This window comes from Pecten maximus, chromosome 19 (assembly GCF_902652985.1).
Source record: "Pecten maximus chromosome 19, xPecMax1.1, whole genome shotgun sequence".
Taxonomy (NCBI): domain Eukaryota; kingdom Metazoa; phylum Mollusca; class Bivalvia; order Pectinida; family Pectinidae; genus Pecten; species Pecten maximus.
The window spans coordinates 23394762-23408535 of record NC_047033.1 but is presented as its reverse complement, the minus strand read 5'-3'; the positions used below and the strand labels follow the sequence as shown (position 1 = coordinate 23408535).

Here is a 13774-nt window from a genome sequence, read left to right as displayed (position 1 = left end):
CGAGGTCGATATCACTGACCCGGGGTTGATAAAACCATGAACCGAGGTCGATATCACTGACCCGGGGCTGATAAAACCACGGACCGAGGTCGATATCACTGACCCGGGGCTGATAAAACCACGGACCGAGGTCGATATCACTGACCCGGGGCTGTTAAACCATGGACCGAGGTCGATATCACTGATCCGGGGTTGATAAAACCATGGACCGAGGTCGATATCACTGACCAGGGGTTGATAAAACCATGAACCGAGGTCGATATCACTGACCCGGGGCTGATAAAACCACGGACCGAGGTCGATATCACTGACCCGGGGCTGATAAAACCACGGACCGAGGTCGATATCACTGACCCGGGGCTGATAAAACCACGGACCGAGGTCGATATCACTGACCCGGGGCTGATAAAACCACGGACCGAGGTCGATATCACTGACCCGGGGTTGATAAAACCATGGACCGAGGTCGATATCACTGACCCGGGGCTGATAAAACCATGGACCGAGGTCGATATCACTGACCCGGGGTTGATAAAACCACGGACCGAGGTCGATATCACTGACCCGGGGTTGATAAAACCAAGGACCGAGGTCGATATCACTGACCCGGGGTTGATAAAACCACGGACCGAGGTCGATATCACTGATCCGGGGTTGATAAAACCACAGACCGAGGTCGATATCACTGACCCGGGGTTGATAAAACCATGGACCGAGGTCGATATCACTGACCAGGGGTTGATAAAACCATGGACCGAGGTCGATATCACTGACCCGGGGCTGATAAAACCACGGACCGAGGTCGATATCACTGACCCGGGGTTGATAAAACCATGGACCGAGGTCGATATCACTGACCCGGGGCTGATAAAACCATTGACCGAGGTCGATATCACTGACCCGGGGCTGATAAAACCACAGGCCGAGGTCGATATCACTGACTCGGGGCTGATAAAACCATGGACCGAGGTCGATATCACTGACCCGGGGCTGTTAAACCATGAACCGAGGTCGATATCACTGATCCGGGGTTGATAAAACCATGGACCGAGGTCGATATCACTGACCAGGGGTTGATAAAACCATGAACCGAGGTCGATATCACTGACCCGGGGCTGATAAAACCACGGACCGAGGTCGATATCACTGACCCGGGGCTGATAAAACCACGGACCGAGGTCGATATCACTGACCCGGGGCTGATAAAACCACGGACCGAGGTCGATATCACTGACCCGGGGCTGATAAAACCACGGACCGAGGTCGATATCACTGACCCGGGGCTGATAAAACCACGGACCGAGGTCGATATCACTGACCCGGGGCTGATAAAACCACGGACCGAGGTCGATATCACTGACCCGGGGTTGATAAAACCACGGACCGAGGTCGATATCACTGATCCGGGGTTGATAAAACCACAGACCGAGGTCGATATCACTGACCCGGGGTTGATAAAACCATGGACCGAGGTCGATATCACTGACCAGGGGTTGATAAAACCATGGACCGAGGTCGATATCACTGACCCGGGGCTGATAAAACCACGGACCGAGGTCGATATCACTGACCCGGGGTTGATAAAACCATGGACCGAGGTCGATATCACTGACCCGGGGTTGATAAAACCACTGACCGGGGTCGATATCACTGACCTTGGTCAACATGCGACGATAGTGTTGTCATTTCTTCACATCATTGTGTGTAAACAAACATTTCACTTCTAACTGTTTTTAACTAAGTTTTTATATATAACCCAGACAATAAAACATCATCTTTGGAAATAAAAACGTTTCCCTTGATTAACAAAAACATGGAAATTATCGTATTTCTTTTAACAAAAAAAACTTAGATATTCCTGGATATTATATCATTATCATCGTTGTTGAAGTGGTGATGCAGTGTGGATATTTTCCCTGTAACTTTAGATCTTTCGTAATCGATTTAAATGCTTTGGTACTATTTTCAACACTTTTTTCCTTGTTTTTCTTCTTAAGATGCCAATGTAGTCCGTGTCGGTAGGCCACCAGGGTAGGGGTTTTTAAACAGCTTTCCTTGTTTGTCTCTCAATTCAATGTAAAAATCTTTCAGTACTTCATCAAAATGATTTGAAAAATTATCAAAATTAACCGCGTTACCTGTAACCTCCAGATATGTGTTAACCAGTTGGTGTTTACAGATTCAATGTTATCTATTAAAGCCCATTTCTCTTGTGCTGTCAAAACTACAAACCACAGACGAATTGATGGAATCGTTATCAACTTGACATGCTCGATGCTTTACCAATCGTTTAAGCGTTGAATTGAGCGCGAAAATTCCTATGACGTCACCAGGTTAATACGACGTTTTCCCCGGATTTGTTTGCAGGTGTCCAGTTAACATGACTTTTTTTATGAATGATCATGTATGACTTTGTTGCCCAGTGAAAATGCGCACACGATATTGAAAAATAAGAGTATATTTTGAATATGTTAATGCCGTATTTTACAGCTGATGAACAATGAAGCTTAAATGTTATTTCAAATAGCACGACAATAAGTAGGTCACGACAGCCGTACTCCTGTTTGAAATGTATTTACAATACAGTCAAATTCAGTTTTAGTTATCTAAAACTCTGATAAAGTAAAAGGTTTGTTCTGATTGTAAATATCAATAATACAATAGTACTCTTTTACCCGTAGAATACTCGGGATATCTCGAAGCTTTTTTCGGGATAACGAAGTTCGACTTACATTATTTCGCAACATGACGACTAACCTGTCTTCCTGGTTCACACCAATCATACGTCAGGGAAGGTGACCTCAGCCTAGGACAGTTACACATGAATGATCGAATCGCAATGACGAGTTGAAAAAACCTCGCTTTGCATTTCCTCTCCCAATATATGTTGTTGCCATGTATCAGATTTTGGTTCTGTAGAATTTGTGAAGGGACACTGTCAACGACTCATGGATTTAATGCAAAATATGTGGCATTGTCTGAAACGATTTGTATATTTTGTAGACCTTTTGTGAAAAATGATGAACTACAGGTGTTCAGGAAATGTATCATGCCTGTTTCTTTTGCTGTACATTTTCCAGAGACAACATACATGAGTGTCGGCATACACGTTTGTTATCATATATCATGTACACGGAAACAAGAGGTAATGTACAATGTATCGGATGTAATGTACAATATATCAGAGGTAATGTACAATGTATCGGAGGTAATGTACAATGTATCAGAGGAAATGTACAATGTATCAGAGGTAATGTACAATGTATCAGATGTAATGTACAATGTATCGGAGGTAATGTACAATGTATCAGAGGAAATGTACAATGTATCAGATATAATGTACAATGTATCGGATGTAATGTACAATGTATCAGAGGTAATGTACAATGTATCAGAGGTAATGTACAATGTATCAAATGTAATGTACAATGTATCAGAGGAAATGTATAAGGTATCAAAGGTAATGTACAATGTATCAGAGATAATGTACAATGTATCAAAGGTAATGTACAATGTATCAAAGGTAATGTACAATGTATCGGTTGTAATGTGCGATGTATCAGATGTAATGTACAATGTATCAGATGTAATATATAATGTATCGTAGGTAATGTACAATGTATCAGAGATAATGTACAATGTATCAGAGGTAATGTACAATGTATCAGATGTAATGTACAATGTATCAAATGTAATGTACAATGTATCAGAGGTAATGTACAATGTATCAGGGGTAATGTACAATGTATCAGAGGTAATGTACAATGTATCGGAGGTAATGAACAATGTATCGGATGTAATGTACAATGTATCAAATGTAATGTACAATGTATCAGATGTAATGTATAATGTATCGGATGTAATGTACAATGTATCAGAGGTAATGTATAATGTATCGAGGTAATGTACAATGTATCAGATGTAATGTATAATGTATCAAAGGTAATGTACAATGTATCAGAGGTAATGTACAATGTATAACGGGTAATACACATTATATCAGATGTGATTACAATGTATCGGATATAATGCACAATGTATCAGATGTAATGTATAATGTATCGGAGGTAATGTACAATGCATCGGAGGTAATGTACAATGCATCGGAGGTAATGTACAATGTATTGGAGGTAATGTACAATGTATCAGATGTAATGTACAATGTATGATAGGTAATGCACAATGTATCAGAGGTAATGTACAATATATCAGATGTAATGTACAATGTATCGGATATAATGTACATTGTATCATATGTAATGTACAATGTATCAGAGGTAATGTACAATGTATCAGATGTAATGTACAATTATCGGATGTGATGTACAATGTATCAGAGGTAATGTACAATGTATAGAATGGGATTCCATAACAGGACCGATTTGGCCGAACCTCATTTGTTTTTGTAATTTGATATAAAGATATGAACGATGGTATCGACATTTGAAATACTAAATATTCATAATGTTATTGATAAGATATTATTCATAATTTCAAACTATAATGTACTTTTATTTTTTCAAATGAGTAACCGTAAGTTGATGATAAACAAAGTACGCCTGTCTTGATAACATAAGACGCTCTCCTCCGGAGATTTCTGTATTGAATTAGAGAAAATATCACAAACTACTATATATGAGTAGAGGCCGATCCCAAGTTGTTACAAGGAAATTAGCATTATAAAACGATGTTAAAATTCATCCATGTGATTACACAGGAAGACATTCGTCTCTTCAGTTTGACATATCTCATGGTTATTCATCAATCTATACCGCATTTATAGTAAAGGTGTTTCATAGTTCAAACAAAAAACAGAATTCACTAAAATAACACAAAAGCAATAACTGTTTTTTTATCTGTAAGAATTGTAATTTTGATATTCTAGAAGGTAAAGTATGACATTTGCTGGAAACAGAGAGTTATATATAACAAACTACAATCATATTAACATATGTCTAATAAATTCCGAACACACGAAATCTGTCATCCGTGTCATCAGCGAAATCCTTACGAACAGAATGACATAGGCAGTCCCAGGTGGAATTTGTCACATCTCACTTTCCCGCCCCTCAGACACATACATTTGTTTACTCCATCAACCGAATCGAACATTTCGTGTGCAAAGTACGCGTGGCCGTTGTAGACACAAGCTACACCTGTAAATAAATAAAGAAATGAAATTTCAGATATCTTAACAAAATAGCTTCCCTTAGACACGCAGTTCATTATCATATACAATCGTTATCAGGTCCTGTTTGCGTATTTAAGTCATGCAGATACACAGGGGCTATAGAAACACTTGTTGTTTAGGGTCATGTTAATTGACTCTGGATGGAGCATAGCTAGTTATGTGGATTATTTCATAAATGGAAATTGAATGAGCATGTTTAAAACAAGTTAAATGGTTATCTGCATAGACGAATGACCGCGGTTTTTGACGCGTTTCATGACTAAAGGCTGAATTTGTACTAACCAGAGACTGATACAATATCAACTAAACTCCTATAATTTCTTGGTTTTTCACACGGGTTGTTTTCGTGATAACTTTACCCTGACAGGATGATGATTATATATACCTGGACAGATCATACAGCGATCTCCATGCGATGGAATAGGCACAGCTTTATTTTGACATTCTTGGATATCGGGGCAGTTGTTAGTATAGAATTTGCAGTAGGTACAGTTGTCCCATCCTTTGACACAGACGTTTATGGCTCCACTGACCTCAGGTGGATCTTTGGAACAGTACCTCGCGCACTGCTGGAACATTGGCCCATAAAAGCCAACTGTATGTAAAATACGATACTAATTATTGACACACAATGAACATCTTCTATGAAGCAGTTAAAGATTGTACACAAAGGACCTTTTAAAAGAGCAATAGCATTTTGCCCATAAACCAATTTGACCAAAACCATATGTTATTTATTGCACTCTTAGAATGAGCACTTGAAATAGGTTTGACAAAATTCGAAAGGTCCCAGGGGCCTGTGCTATTGCAAAAGTAAAGCTGCCCACTACAGGTGTACAGCAGGAGCATGTTTATGTTGGCCTTGCTGATGGATATACATGTATCACAACTTTTTAGCTATTTTTTTTTTTTTTTGCAAAATTATGCAAATACAAATGTACATCCTATACATCTATAGTGATAACAATAATGCTAAAATTGTATAACCAACTTACGAGCAATTCCGAAGCTTCCGATTACTATCATCCACACGCGAACATCGAGGAAGGATGCCATTTGAGAAAGTGTCTATTCTGTAAAAAAAAATCTAAATAAGAGAAAATAATTGTATGTTTCGTTGTGGTTTTACGATAGTTAATGTCCTCGTTGCAGGCAGGGTCAAAACAAAATATATTACACACGGAATCTGACACAAAGACACAACATAACACACACTTTGGTACAGACAGAATACCCTTATACTCTCAAATATCAAACTAGAAATACTCGAAAACTTCACAGATAAAAAAAATCAATATGACATACATGTCTGACTGTATATTCAAACAGGAATTACATCTAGGATCTGAAATTACTTTATTTCATTGAGTCTTGGCAAGCGATAATTCAAACTTAATAAAAGCGAAATAAATGTAAACAAAATCCAGGTAAAGTTTGTGATATAACTCAGATGTTAAAATGATCACAAAATAGATCGGAGCCAGCCATTTTGTTGCGTCATTTTCAATTCATGTAAAAATAATATAAAAAAAAACTAGAAGAAAAATACAGTGGCGAATTTAAAGAAATATACTTGGTTAGGCCCGTAACAGGCCAAATATATAAAGATGTAGTCTCTATTTAATAAATTGAAGATTTAGGAACAGCGATGAATTATTTCGGTTCTTTCGGTGCAGTGTTACATACTGGGGCACATCTAATCACTGACACTATCAAAGAAAAACACATCTCTGCTTAGACGGATCGATTTTTCATGGAGAGGTGATACATCATGTATTGTCCAGCATAGACGGTGAGTCCTGGGTCCCTAATTGACGACCGACACAGGCCCTATTGGTTTGTTTTGGTTTGTTTTGTTTAACGTCCTATTAACAGCCAGGGTCATTTAAGGACGTGTCAGGTTTGGAGGTGGAGGAAAGCCGGAGTACTCGGAGAAAAACCACCGGCCTACGGTCAGTACCTGGCAACTGCCCAACGTAGGTTTCGAACTCGCAACCCAGAGGTGGAGGGCTAGTGATAAAGTGTCGGCATACCTTAACCACTAGGCCACCGCGGCCCCCACAGGCCCTATTGTGACACACACACGTGTTTAATACATTAGCCTTACATACAATAAAGAAAGTGAAATCGTATGGATGGAATTCTCTTATATATTTGAAAATTCTCATACGATCAACAGGATAGGGACAGTAACTTAAAGCTTAAAAATGTCACGTGCTATCTTTGCTTCCATATCATACAACCATTATGCGAATTGATTTACATGTATGCGTCATCGGAATTCATTCGAACAAGACTAAAGCTGTGACATTTACATGTATGTTGTCACGTGTTAACGTGACCGCTGTGACACCATTGGTAGGTGTAATGTAATCAAGACGCGCATTGATTATTGCTCAGTTTAGCATAAATTCGTGACATGTATTTAAACACGTCATAAATCGGTTTACCATGTTTCCTGGTGTGATTTTAAACAAATATATAATAAAAATATGATTTATTGAAGACGAAGTTTGCAAAAAATCACTTCTGTTGCTATTGAAAATGCACTCATGCTCGAGCAACTTGTCAACAATTGGCATTCACCCAAAATGATGCATTTTTGCTTCGGGCGTTCATTATGCTAGTCAAATTAACACTGTCCTGATCTGAGATTTCAAACACCTATGTTGACATGAAATAACCCTATTTACCTTTGTTGTCGTACATATATAATCAACTCCTTGTCGTTGATATATGCTTTATTTAGAAACATAAACATATTCCAACTTTGATACCATTAACATAATAACTTGTCGAAATAAACATCTTTCATTTCTGAATATCGGACACAAATGCTGACCTCGAATTCCTTAGAAAAGACCAACAATAATTTTACAAATGCTTCAAATAATTAATGCGCATGTATTTATTCTTATGATCTTGAACAATCCACATTGCAATCTGACAGCTGATAGGAGCAGAGATGTATGATTAAAGGGAGACAATCGAAGAAAAGCTATACAATTTTAACTGTGGTTTGCTGAAAAAAAAAAAAAAAAAAATAGAAATGATGTTAAAATATGTAGCATGTTTGGTATTATACATTGTATGGATGGTTAAAAGGCTCAAGGGGTCAGCGCCCTTTCCCGAATATTTCAGTTAGCAGTAATCAAATACACTAGTAGGTAGCCATTCAAAGAAATTACCCCACCCCTCCGGCCCCAGGGCTAGATTCACAATTTTGCAAAAATTATTCTCGAGAGATGCTTCTGACCAAATTCAGTCACAGCGCATGTGAAATGTTTCTCTTCCCCTAATTCATAGATACTCTGACTTTCTTAGGACAAAGGTGAGCTCATTATCCTGAACGTTACCTATTTGTCACTATTCCCTAGCATGCTATTGACAATAACGACGAAAGCCTCCTTTTATGAGGCCCTATGCTACATTGTCCAATCGTGAGAGTTGTAGATATTTTAGGGCATGGCAATTTGTTGCCAGAGACGGTAAAGTTCTACCGTCGAGGAAGTAGGAGTTCAAAACACTCCAAATGCGTGTCTCTTATACTCAATCAATATTGAGAATAAGGCCGATAAGAGACAAAAAGTAAACTATGCTGTTAGTATCAAAATACATTCTTCCCTGTCTATCAGGTAGCTGACCACAGAAAGACTGCCTGGCCATGGGCGGTTTTTTTGTTAAGCAAATTACTCCTGTATTATGATATGCATGAAAATTGAAAAAAAAAAAAATATATACACTATATTTGGTATATTCATTATTACGTAGTACATACAGGTTTCACATTTGTTAAAACTAAAATGAATAACTTGGTTCCGGATATTCCGAAAGTGGTTTTACACAGGAAATTTAGTTTTGCGTACAGCGAAAAATGGTGGCTTATAATCAAGGTAAGATTGCGGGAAAACTTAATGTACAACATATGTCAAGGCAGATTCTGTTTTGGGAAAGAGATATTTAATTTCAAAATGGTTTCAGAACAAAAATTGCGTAGAGCATTGTGTCATTTTGGGTCAAATATCACGATATATTGCAATTTGTTTTTCAAGTTGTTACCATGGTATTCACAGGCCTAAAAAACATAGAAAGAAATAAGTTTACTTATCCTTCAGAGCTGTATTAAAATTGCAAATGTACAGATTACAAATATATATATATATATATATGTACTTTATCATAGGTAATATGTAGGGTTAACCGACAATGGTTACATATCTAAAACATGCGCTTTATTTTTCAGAATTGGGCATTTTTATTGTACATTGCTACCGCAGTCTTTATAAAATCGAGAAACGTCAAAACAGTTGTCAAGGTCGTCCTGACACCTGTCCATTGGTTACCTCTCCTACAGATTTCTGTATTAAAGACCACATATATCATACTACCCGTCAGACAGATGGAGGCAAAAATGAAGAATGTAAGTAAAACCTTCAATTTTACCAATATACAGTAGTGTATCTGGTAAGTTATAGGTACGGTATGTGTAATATTTACCTATACTGCGCCACACAGCAATTTCGTCTTTCTTGGAGTATTCAGTGTTGTTAGGTACCAGATTCAGAACGGGCAGCTAAACAAATCAAAATGGATCAAAATATTATCATAATAATATCGCTTTGCTGAATTAAAGAAATACGCTATTTTAATAGATGATTTTACATGAGCGCCATGTGAATTGAATTCAGCTAATATTCATCAATTTCCAAAAATGATATTCTGCAAGTTTGTAGTTAAGTGAAATATCGAATTAACATAATTAATTAATAAATATCAACAGTGTCATTTATCATTTCACTATTCATTAACTATATATGATTATAAATTAATAATTCTCTCATTTTCAGGAGAAAATATGCGAGATCTCACAAATAATTTTGCTATGATTAATTCATATATGTTCACTATTAATTAAGTTTTGTCAATAACTCGAACGATCATATCAAATCTAATGGCTTAAAGTCATATTAAGTTGTACCCTGTCAGCAAATGTAAAAGCAACTATGTTTAGTTAAAAAACAATCCATCGGTATCTTCTCTCAAAATGAAGGTACCAAGGGGAGGAACACTTTACGTATGTTGAATGCCACCTAATATCACATACCGACAAGGTTACATTGACTAATGGAATCTTACATGGGTCTGTTCCGTAGATAGGGATATCTCAACCCGAGTTTGGCCAGTAAGCACGTAGCTCACGGTATGCTGGCCAGCCAAACTCTTACACGATGGCTGAGATATCCTTGTTCGCGGAACAGACCCATGTTTGATTATTTTTCCGACATACTTGCAAGCAAATGTACGTTTTTTATGACAATTTTTAATCGCGCCATCTACAATGCTCATTGGAATGTGCATCAAAATTAATGACGTCATCATTTACGACAGGGTTACTTAACGTAAAATGACGATGTGGGGTTATTGTTAGAAGCGTCATATAGCGCGTGCTAGCTGTCTTTATCCACCTTTGTGAGGTCGATTGACCTTTTCCCTAGCAACTGCGGGATAACTCTGTAAGTATGTGTAGCTTTCCATCACCTACACTTTATGAATGGTTAGGAACCCTTCTTTAACATTTTAACTACAAAGTCAAGGCTTAATTTTCAGAAAAAAATCAAGAATTTACATATCAGTCTCTAAACGTTAATATATTTCAAGTAAATTCATAAAAAAAACTAAGGAAAATCTCCGGAAAAAAAGAAAGTATTTGAAATATATACACAAAGGGCAATAACTTTTGTAAATATTTTCGAATCAAAATGCCGTTCAGGAAACACTCATATATCATATATATAGGAGATCTCAAGACACACTTTTAAATACTGAAATAACCAGATTCACAGCAACATATCATGATTATGATGTATACCGAGTTTCAAAGAAATATGTCGTTAAACGTAGTAAAATATATCAAGACTTGGCATGGACGGACACCAATTCTCACGTCAGATTTAAAGGGCGTAGAAAAATTAAACAATTAAAATGATTTCTTGTTAGACAAATACATCAATATCGTGTTAGAAGAACTGAAACCATTAAATTGATTCCTAGTTAAGTAAATCAATCAAAATTATGTCAGTTTGGTTTGGTTTTATTTGTTAAAGGTCCTTTCAACAGCTAATCGTGTCAGAAGATTTGAAGTATTAAAGTTATGTATTTTTAGATCAATACATCAATATCGTTTCAGAAGAACCGAAAAATGATATAATGAAAATGAAAAAAAACTAAAAAAATGATTAATAGTTAGGTTAATCCATCACAATTGTGAAGAAGAACTGAAACTATTAAAATGATTAATATTTAAGTGAATCCACCAAAATCGTGTCAGAAAAACTGAAAAATGGTTAAATGAAAATAAAAAAAACTTAGAATGATTAATATAGTTAAGTTAATCCATCACAATTGTGAAAGAAAAACTGAAACTATTAAAATGATTAATGTTTAAGTTCATCCATCAATATCGTGTCAGAAGAACTGAAATCATTAAAATGATTAATATTTAAGCGAATCCATCAAAATCGTGTCAGAAGAACTGAAATCATTAAAATGATCAATATTTAAGCGAATCTTTCAAAATCGTGTCAGAAGAACTGAAATCATTAAAATGATTAATATTTAAGTGAATCCACCAAAATCGTGTCAGAAAAACTTAAAAATGATTTAATGAAAATGAAAAAAACTTAAAATGATTAATAGTTAAGTTAATCCATCACAATTGTGTCAGAAGAACTGAAACTATTAAAATGATTAATATTTAAGTTATTCAGTCAAAATCGTGTCAGAAGAACTGAAATCATTAAAATGATCAATATTTAAGCGAATCCATCAATATCGTGTCAGAAGAACTGAAATCATTAAATGATCAATATTTAAGTTAATCCTTCAGATCTGAAATCATTAAAATGATCAATAGTTAATTTATATATAAGTTAATCCATCAAAATCGTGTCAGGAGAACTGAAACTATGAAAATGATTTATATTTCAGTTGATACATCAAAATTGTGACAGAAGAACCAAACCCATTAAGATAATTTCTAGTTTAGTTAATACATCAGAATTGTGACAGAATAACTGAGCCATTAGAAGGATTTCTAGTTAAATCAATACATACAAATCTTGCCAGAAGAACTAAACAATTAAAATTATGTATACTTAAAGAATCAAAATATGTTGTCTCATACATCCGGCGTACCTTAGAATAATATTCATATATCAGATGTAAAGGAATACAGTGGGATGATTAATTAGTTGGTTGGTTTTTAATTCATAATGGCTCATCAACACTATAAAGGTCATTCCCAACCACGTAGGTATGGAAACATTCCATTAAAAAACATAATTATGTCATTATACAATTATTGCTCACTTTTATTAAATATTTGGAATGCATGCAAATGTAAACCAACAGACAACATCGTGATTTCTTCAAATGATATATTCCTCAAAGTCTCCGGACTTTGTGACACTAAGATATTACTATTCGTTAAGATCAAAATTCGAGCGAATGTGTATGCATTACCTCTCTAAGTAAACCCTTTTATCCTCCGTGTCCTTAATCCCTTTTGCCCTCTGTGTCGTCCTTAATCCATTCCCATATCTGGAACATTTAACTAAATTTTAAATCTTCCGAACATATATATACGCTATATGGGTGACTCCAATCGACCCATATTATAATTTTAAGAAATTAATCAAAATGACGTCCCCTGTTTTCATGATCTATTTAAAATGCCATGCCTTGTCCCTGCATTTATTGTGTAGATATTTTGACGTTAATGATCTATAAGGTTTGGCGAGACAACAGTCATAACGATAAAATATAATTATGCTATTTTAACCGAAATTTACTTAACCTTTTTGTTCATCAGGTCAATAATTCTGCCATAATGTTTAAAATGAAAATGAATATTTTAAAACTACTCATAAATTACGCTTAGGTATTGCATAAAAGGTAGGATAACTACATATACACATTCTGTCACAGTATAGTAAAGTATTCGGTGAAAACGATTTCAATAATGTAATTAAATTAATGTTCTTATTTGCGATAAAGCATCTATTTAGAATAAAGCTAGAAAAAGAAATTAACATCATGGCCACAGCATATCCTGCTGACCGTACCTAGGACGTGCGTGTAAGATGTAAATAAATATGAATAATATCTTATTAATTTGACGTGTGCAGTCACGGTAGAGACAAATGATGTTTTAACATGGTCGCCTTATCATTAATGATATGCAAAATTTATATATTGCACGATTTAAATTGTAAAATTACTCTAATGCACGTCTTATATATGTAAAATCAACACATTGGCATTATGAATATACACTTCAATTCAACATAGAGACTGTGGATCTATGCGACTAAGTAGGCGAGATATTATTTACAAGAACGTTAAACAGTTAGTTTAACAACAAACGTAACAGGATATTGAATGAGGATATTTAATAGCAAATCCAGTACTGATATTTCACAAGGCTCTAAATTCCTACTATGGTACAATTTGACATAAGTAATTTGATCAACTTTAGTATGTATCATGGCGAACAGTGGATGTAATTTGTTAAGCTGCTTGTAA

The 13774-nt window shown here is 35.9% G+C and overlaps 1 protein-coding gene across 2 annotated transcripts; it reads right to left on the bottom strand.

The window, feature by feature from the left end:
- Positions 1-4491: 4491 nt before the first annotated feature.
- On the bottom strand, positions 4492-12878 carry LOC117317862. 2 transcript variants are annotated; one of them, XM_033872821.1, is made up of 5 exons: positions 12713-12878; positions 9689-9764; positions 6187-6278; positions 5577-5786; positions 4492-5156 (listed from the first exon to the last, which is right to left on the bottom strand). In XM_033872821.1, the coding sequence occupies exons 3-5, from the start codon at positions 6245-6247 to the stop codon at positions 5008-5010; spliced, it is 420 nt and encodes a 139-aa protein (XP_033728712.1). In that variant the 5' UTR covers positions 6248-6278; positions 9689-9764; positions 12713-12878; the 3' UTR covers positions 4492-5007. The 2 variants fall into 2 exon arrangements, with proteins under 2 accessions (XP_033728712.1, XP_033728713.1); XM_033872822.1 differs by having other exon boundaries at positions 6187-6264; positions 12713-12790.
- Positions 12879-13774: the final 896 nt, after the last annotated feature.

Bases quoted from the DNA above. Each gene is read 5' to 3' on its own strand.
- LOC117317862 (XM_033872821.1), bottom strand. From the start codon at position 6,247: ATGGCATCCTTCCTCGATGTTCGCGTGTGGATGATAGTAATCGGAAGC. The intron at 5,787-6,186 runs GTAAGTTGGTTA...TTTTACATACAG, and splicing joins CGGAAGCTTCGGAATTGCTC to TTGGCTTTTATGGGCCAATG. The intron at 5,157-5,576 runs GTATATATAATC...ATTTATTTACAG, and splicing joins TCGCTGTATGATCTGTCCAG to GTGTAGCTTGTGTCTACAAC.